The 8,131-nt window shown below is 46.4% G+C and overlaps 1 protein-coding gene across 1 annotated transcript in view; it reads left to right on the forward strand.

Annotated features, from left to right (window-relative positions):
* The first annotated feature begins 4,015 nt into the window (after positions 1-4,015).
* LOC109461496 (serine/threonine-protein kinase 17A-like) overlaps positions 4,016-8,131 on the forward strand; it is a 9,043-nt gene continuing 4,927 nt past the window's right edge. Inside the window, exon 1 of the mRNA XM_019757864.1 lies at positions 4,016-4,760. Coding sequence (XP_019613423.1) covers positions 4,603-4,760 — 158 coding nt within the window. The 5' untranslated portion in view covers positions 4,016-4,602. The remainder of the gene's footprint in view (positions 4,761-8,131) is intronic.

Here is an 8,131-nt window from a genome sequence, read left to right on the forward strand (position 1 = left end):
TATGTTGGACGCCTTTACAATGTTCTGAATATGAAATCTGTTATCGTAAAGCACTTTTTGTTAGTTTGAAGTATCCTGATTTGAGTTTTGTTGTTGAAGAGAGCAAAGTGACCTTGAAGGTAGGAGGGAAACGACCGCTAGCGCACTGCCAGCCGCCGGGAGGTCACGTGACGCCGGAAGGTCAGGGTCGCGAGTTGTTGCCAACATCTGCCGGCGGTTTTCCCGCCAAATTCCGGGCATGCCGGGAATTTCTGCGCGATAAACTCCCGCAGGTTTCCAAACCTCCACCTAAACACGCTTCTTTAATTTCGGCTTAATCTGAGTTGCCGTTTCTGTTTGGTTTGGTTTTCCTTTTATGCCCACGATCATGATAATGATCATTCTGACAGTTTTCACCTGAGCGAAGCGAGGAAAACCGCTCTTCAAGTGTAGCAGGACTGTTTCCTTGAACTTGTAACTGATACGAGTTTGAATAAAGGCTTTACTTACTTACTTTACACTCGATAGAGTCGGTATGTGCTGTTACTCTCCAAGCAGAGGTTGTGGGGGAATGATCGTTACATTTTTATATATGGCCGTTTTTTTTCGCTACCCCCACCCGTCGGTGGCCAATTTGATACTGTCTTTTTGCCACCAAGAGGGATCTGCTTGGAGATTAATGTGCTGTTGGTACAATAGTTTACGTGCCATAGAGGCATACCCGGTCAGTAGTCAGTAGTGATAGACATCAGCCATACTCAGTATCGAAATAAAGGTTTTACTTACTTATTATACACTCGATAGAGTCGGTATGTGCTGTTGGTACAATAGTTTACGTGCCATAGAGGCATACCCGGCCGGTCAGTAGTCAGTACTGATGGACGTCAGCCATACTCAGTATCGGGTCCAGCATTGCGCCGACATAATCTGCAAGCAAATTCTTGTGGGGTCGGTGGCGTAACGGCAGAGTGCTCGACTCGTATAACCAAGAAGTCCCGGGTTCTAGTGACATGCCACCGATCTTGTGCCCTTCAAAAGGAAAGGCACGTAACACGACTTTCCTCCCTTAAACTCAAGTGAAAATGAGAACTGTCCTGTCCTGTATTTGCTTTTCTATGTGGCCGCCTGTATCCATTGCCCTCCTGTATTAACCACGCGCTGTTAGTGGGGCGGCCAGAGGTTACAGGAGGCCATTGGATCAGACTTGATCAGACTCCCTTGCACCACAGAATCTGCTTGGAGATTAGCAACGACAGAGATGGACGGGAAATGTACCGAATGTTGAAGCTTCGGTGAAACCGTGTCTTTTGGCTGGTGGAAAACAGGAAACTGCCCTGCCAATGTGTCCAGTTAAGACACATAAACTTGCGCGTATTTTGGCATCAACAGTCGAAGAAAGTCTTCGCCTTCCGAATTTGGTGCATTTTTACAATTTCTTTTGGCCGGTGAAAAACAGGAAACTGCCCTGCCAACGTGTCCAGTTCTCTCACATAAATACGCTCGTATTTTGGCAGAAACAGTCGAACAAAGTCTTCGCCTTCCGAATTTGGTGCATTTTTACAATTTCCCACTGAATAATTTGGCCTGAGTTCCCAGCCTGGTATGTTTATAATGTTAACTTTGTGTCTCCGGTTGCAGCATCTTGGGTCTATCACATGTTGCTTGTTTCTTCTCCTTTTTCGTTTTGCCCGGTTACTGACTACTGAAACATTATTGCAGGAACCATGGAACTGTCCTGAAGCGGCCTAAGTGCTAGCCTCTACCAGGCTTCGGGAGACGTACGGCTAGTAAACTGTGTACGTATTTGAGTGACTCAGAAGCCTGCGAAGGAGGCTACCAAAGCTTAAGTGCGGAGCTTAGTGAGGTTTGTTCTGTGCGGGAGGAGACAGGAGAAATTGCGGCTTCCGAGTCTCCAGTAGAGTCCTGGCAGGTGGCCAATCAGCAGTCATTACCGCTCGCACGCGCCGTGACGTCACCACCACATGACGTCAACCCCGGGAAAGGTGGGGCGAATCTGTGGCGGTTTCCTGGTCTGTGTAAACTGTACTCGAGTGCGGCTAAATTTGGGCGTTTTTCTGCTGTGTAAACTGTGTACGTATTTGAGTGCGGCCAAATTTGGGCGGGTTTTCCCGCCTTGTGGTAGCGCAGGTCAAAGGTCAGGCCCTGGAACGTTACATGTGTGCAGTAAACACAGTTTCACGTACTGTCGCCATGGCAACGCGGAACGTGAATTGTAAACACGACAACGTGCGCACTTGGGCAGGATACACTGTTTATTCCGGAGGTCAGAGCGGGGCGAATACCTGCTGTATACATGTGTTGTGGCATAACGTTAAAAACGCCTGTTGTAGTCATGTGTTGCAGAATGGTTTATTATGACATCAACTATATCACCACAGTCGAATTGATGAAGCGATATTACAGAAATTAACTGCAAAACATTAAAAAAAACAACATTTTCTACACAAGCTAAAATCAAACGTAAAAGTTTTACAGTCAGCACAATCATTCATATATATACACAACGATCGATTCAGTTATAAAATTGAAAGTTACTTGGTAATTTAGCGACATTGAAAGACAATTGCGTTTTTCAGTAAACGGACCATGTGTGGTATAGCACTCATTCTATAGCGTTCGGTTCGACATTTCAGAATGTCCAGAAGTGTTACTGTTACGGCATAACTGCCTGCTGCATGCACTTGTTTGGCACATGATGTCTGCACACCATAAAATCACGTGACATCCAGGCCGCTATGGACCGTTACCAGCCGCCAGGTCCTGCTTTTGCTAATCAATCTTCAAGCAGATGTGGGGAGCGAAAATTGTGTTTTTTCTTCTTTCCTCCCCTGTCAGAACCGGGCAGTCAGACAATGCTACAATTTCCCTTCTCGCATCTGCTTGGAGATATACAACGCACTATAGAGCAGCGGTTTCCCGCCATTGACGTACGGGAAACGCTCACACGACGGAAAACCCGCTATATGGATAAGAAAATGAGCGTTAGAAAGAGCGTTTTTTTTTCGGGTTGAATTCAAATCGAGTTTTGTGATAACAAAACCCACCAAGGACATGTGCCCAATAACATTCAACGATATCAAAACACTAAGAGTAGGTTTGAAAATATTTGAATTATCACATACATTTGTAATTGAAATACACATGACACACCAAGAGGCGCTACCATTACTGGTTGTAACTTTTCTTAGTCGGTGCGTTCTTCAAAGCATATTCATAATCGTGTTGTAGGATATGGTCATGAAACAATATCGCCTTCCCGATCCCCCCACCCATGTTCTAACATTGGCACAGTTATGGCAAATATTTCCAGCAGGAAATATAACTCAGCCCACCAAAAATAGTATCGCTTCCCGAAATGGCTTTCTGTCTATTCTGGGCCGCGCTTGTCTCCACTGCAAAGCTTCAAACGTGTCGGTGACAAGTGTAGTAGGATGATAAAGCATGAATGTATGGCACACAAATACTGAATGAGTCACCTGTGTGCAGTTCTAACAATAATCGCTAGACGGCTTACTATTTAAACTTTCCCGCGATCGGGGCGGTTTCCGATTATACCAATACGTCAGCAAATGGGGGTCCAAACTTTACTATAACTTATGTTAAGGAACAATACACGATAAAATGAATAATAAAAGATATACAACACGTATATAATCTTACTTTCATTTGGAAACATTATCATGTAAAGCCTTCATTAGTATAAAGGAATATTTATACAATACATAAATGATATCGTTATCCCCGTGTCATGTGCCTTTTGGTTCGCTCCATTTCAGAACTGACCTCTCATTGGTCAAGTCAAACCTGGATGACATCATCGAAAACTTCTCAAGTTTCCAGGTACCCAAAGGTGAAAATATTGCCTCCGAAATATTACCAAAAATACAATCCATGGAATTTTCTTCATGTTGATCGGTTATAAATGATTAAGATGAATTCTTATTTTCGCTGAACGCGACATTTCTTGACTTGACGACGTAAAAGCAAAGGTGTAAACAAAGTGTAAATTGAGACTTCCGCGGGGTCGCCTTGAAACCGGCATCTTCACATGTTGAGTTGTGCACTGAGAGTTCTGAGCTGGAGAAGTCAAGACGGTCCAAACTTCCTCAGAAACCAGGACTTTCTTAAAGTTTCCTGACAGAAAGGAGCGCTGATACCGGTCGGATCGGGCGTGGGGAGGCTCGCCTGTGTCGCCGTGCCGTGTGTTTATTTGTTCGCGGGGAGGAACGGCACAAGTTTGCCGGGCTGTTGTGTTGTGTTTGCACGGTTTAAACCGTCATACTAGCCCATTCTGTCCACACCTGGATCGGACGATTATTTCCAGCCTCCGGACGTTTTTCATCGCTGACTTTCCTCACAAAAATACCGGATTTTTATAGCAGGTTATAAAAAGTTCTGCCGACGCAGCAGTCTGACGTTGTTACGGCGTTTTCCCGGACTGCACAGGACCGGCTATAGCGGGGTTCGCGACCCGGATAGGACCCCGACCTTTTGTTGTGCTGCCGCCTCGGGAATAATTATACTAATTTCGGGCTGGTTCTGGATTGCTTTGTTGGTTCTGGATTGCCGTGGAGTTTGGATGAGGACTTCGGGCGGTTCTGGATGCCCCAGCAGGAGCGTGCACGGACTCTAGCGGGAGCCGGGATGAGCGTTAGCGGCGGGGAGAGCGGGGCAGAGCCGGGGGCGGGCCACGGGATCCGGCACCCCGTCAGGACAGACTCTTTCCTCGGCGTCTATACGGTGGAAGAGGAACTAGGAAGGTGAGAGGAGCTCTATAATTTTTTCCTGCCGTCTGTGTAAAATCTACCATTTCTGTATGTAGTTTGTCGTGTATCTGTGTAGTTTGTACCGGTGTGAGGATGCGGGAAGTACGATAACTTCAGCGGAAGGTAGCGGCCTGGTCCGGACGTGTGACGGGATGTGTAAGTGTGGGAGGGGGGCAGACGTTCTGTAGCATACTCCATAGTTACTGTAGATGTCGGGACCCGAACTCTAACTTACACTAACTAAACCCGTACAGATTAACCTCTGCCCGTGTTCCTGTGTGTGTTCTAGCGTTGCTCATGCCAACCCTAGCTCCTGACACTACTACAGACCGGTTTGTTGACTGTGTATGGTTGAGAGGAAGTGAGGAAGGTTTGGGAAGGTGTGAGTGTAAAATGTTGGTGCGACTTTAAACTCTTCCGTGTTCTCCATATTGGGTCATTTTCTGGCCGCCGCCACCTGACATCACATACAAACTATTCAGGAATTCGGGACGGAAGTTACCCCGGCGCGGCATACCTGTGGCGTCCTGTCAGGGGGGAACACTCATCATGCCAGACTTTCTTTCTTGGGACTTTGCTGGCTGAGTTTTGCCGGGGAAATTTTGCTGGGTGGAGAAGGGCTGAGTGTTGGCGGTTGTTTGGTGGTTACCAGGTCCGTGTGGGGTTAGTTTCCCGCGGAATAATCGCTCCTGTGTGCGTCTCACCCCCCTCCCCCTTCTCAGTTACACCCCACCAGCCTCCCGACACCCGAGCTGACATCCCCGCACAGAAAAACCCTCCACAGTCCCGCTTCGCCGCGCTCTTTTTGTGCCAAGCAAACCTTTCAAAAACCTGCTTAACAAGGCTGAAATCCTGCTGACTTCTGGTTTAACCACAGGCCCGAGTTTTGCTGAAGTTTCAGGGTTTAGAGTGTTGGAAAATTTGTGGAGTTGTGTTGTGTGACAAGTGGAGCCGGTTGTCATAATTAGCACCCATTTGTCAGCGATATCTAGGGCAGGGGGCGGGCCTGTAAGCGACACCATCTTAAGTAGGCAGGGATACCGTCTTAAGTAGCGAGGTAAGGGGCTGCACAAAGGCTGGAAGAAAAGCGTCAAGTGGCGGAAAGGCTGCCGACACTTTCCCACGATGGGTTAGTTTAAAGTGGAGGTGTTACTTGGGACTGGCCATGGCCATGGTCATCTGGTCATGTCAGAGTAGGGAACTCGATACAGCATAGTTCTCACTAGGCTATTTGAGTGTAGGGGCCCCGTATGCTGTGATAAGGACCTCCTATGCTGTGATTTAGCCTCCTACAAGGCTGCACTGTCTTTCAACCAACGTTGGGCTGTTTTGGGGGGAGAACCTTCATAAATCTTTCAAAAAGTGTAAGTATAACTCAAGATTGAAGCAATAACAAAGGGAAAACAAAATTAAATCTGTCCCCCAAGAAGAATAAAATAGTGTCTCGGTTATGACCAGACCCCCTGCTGTGGTCATATTTTTTGGGACTCAGTGTGCAACTTGCACCACCCTTCTGTACCTGACCCCTATACCCTATGCTCTGAAAAAATCCTGGTGAGAAACCTGTCTACAATTGCTACATGTGGCCTGAAAACTGCCCACAGCAGCAGCCATCTTGTCATGACCACAGAGAAAATACCTTCCCTGCCAGCTAAAAGCTGAAGCAGTTGCCCGTCCTGACGCCATGACAACTCAGGTAAATATTGAGGCTAGGCTGCCAGCAGGGCCCAGGTTTAGCCTGGAACAGGAAGAACATGTCATAGCAAGTCTGAGGTACATGTAGTACCTATATACACACATGTAGGACGGGCCATATCATAGCAAGTCTGAGGCAGTACTTACAATAATATATAAGTTACATGTAGGATGGGCCATGTCATAGCATGTCATAGCAAGTCTGTTGTAGGAGGACGAGCCAAACCCCGATGTCATACTCATAGCAAGTCATAGCAAGTCTGATGCAGTACATACATGTAGGATGGGCCATTAGCAAAGGCACTGCCACCCAGGAACTCTCACTAGTAAAAACAATCATCAGCATCGCACTTTTGCCACCATTGCACTTTTGCAACCCCAAGGCACAACACACACAAACCTGCATGTAGTCTCTCCCCAGCCATCCTTGAGGCACCCTATCACATCATAAGCTCACAGAAACTTACAAAAATCTATCTGTAGTCTCTACACAGTCATCCTGATTTCTATACTGTCCCTACAAGTACACATGACTGTACAGTGCACACTGACTGACATGAATAGCCTGCTTGGTCCTTTGGTAGCACTCTTGCCTACTAGTATGTTGTTGTAACTTGACAGGCGTGTTATTCAAAAGTGCAGCAGTCTGTCTGTACATCTATAAAGTACAGGACATATTTTTTATCTATCCTTATTGTCCCATCTCTAGAAACCATACTTAGTATCAGTCCTTAAATTGTTAGCACACTGACTGATAGTGTTGCACACTGAGATATTTTGTGTCCAGTGTGCTTTGGGTCTGGCATCCAGGCTATTAAATTGTTTCATTCAGATAAACTGTGTTGGGTTATCCTTATTAGTGTCCCATCCCAGAGGACTGACTCTCAGTCACTGACCAAATGTAGTGGATGCTATCTTAACGTCTGTCCGTTTCCAAATCATATCCTGAGTTGCTTGAGTAACTGCTTTTTGGCGTATTTCAGCAGTAACACCAGGATATATTATTCCCAGTTTGCCGTGACATGATTCTGTGGAACCCTGACCTCTAACCCCTAGAAACAGGAGAGCCACAGATAAAAATTCCAGTGGGAGGTTCAACAAAGGCAGTCTGCCCCCACACACACAGACACACATGCCCCAGTGTGTCCACAACTCTCGGCTATTGTGCTGGTTCTGTAGGCTTAAGGGGCCTTTGTGATCAGCTGGTATCATATGGTGGGGGGGAGGGGGGCGTGACCTCTGGGCTTGTGGTGCCCTTGACCCCAGTGTTCCGTGGAATGTGGTGCATGTAGGTCATGCCGGGAGGCCATGTGCTGTACAGGATGGGTGTTTGGGTATACGGTATAGGGTGTTAGAAATACCCATGATCATCTACAGTCTGCATTTTACAGAGACATTTTACCACTGACAGTATAGGACCTCTAGTAAATGTGGCATAATGTACAGTACAGGTGTTTGGTTATATGCAGTATACATATACACATACAAGTACGTAGATGTGCATATCTACATTATGCACAGTCAGACTCAAAGACAATTAAAACTCTTCTATTCTACCAGAGAGTGTGTTTCTGTTTGTGTGTATACGTGTTTCTGAATGTTTGACTTTTGTGCATCGTTGTGGCTATGTGTGTCACTGTACATGTTGCTAATATTGCTTTTGTGTATGT

This window comes from Branchiostoma belcheri, unplaced genomic scaffold (genome assembly GCF_001625305.1).
Source record: "Branchiostoma belcheri isolate BF01 breed outbred unplaced genomic scaffold, Haploidv18h27 scaffold93, whole genome shotgun sequence".
Lineage (NCBI taxonomy): Eukaryota > Metazoa > Chordata > Leptocardii > Amphioxiformes > Branchiostomatidae > Branchiostoma > Branchiostoma belcheri.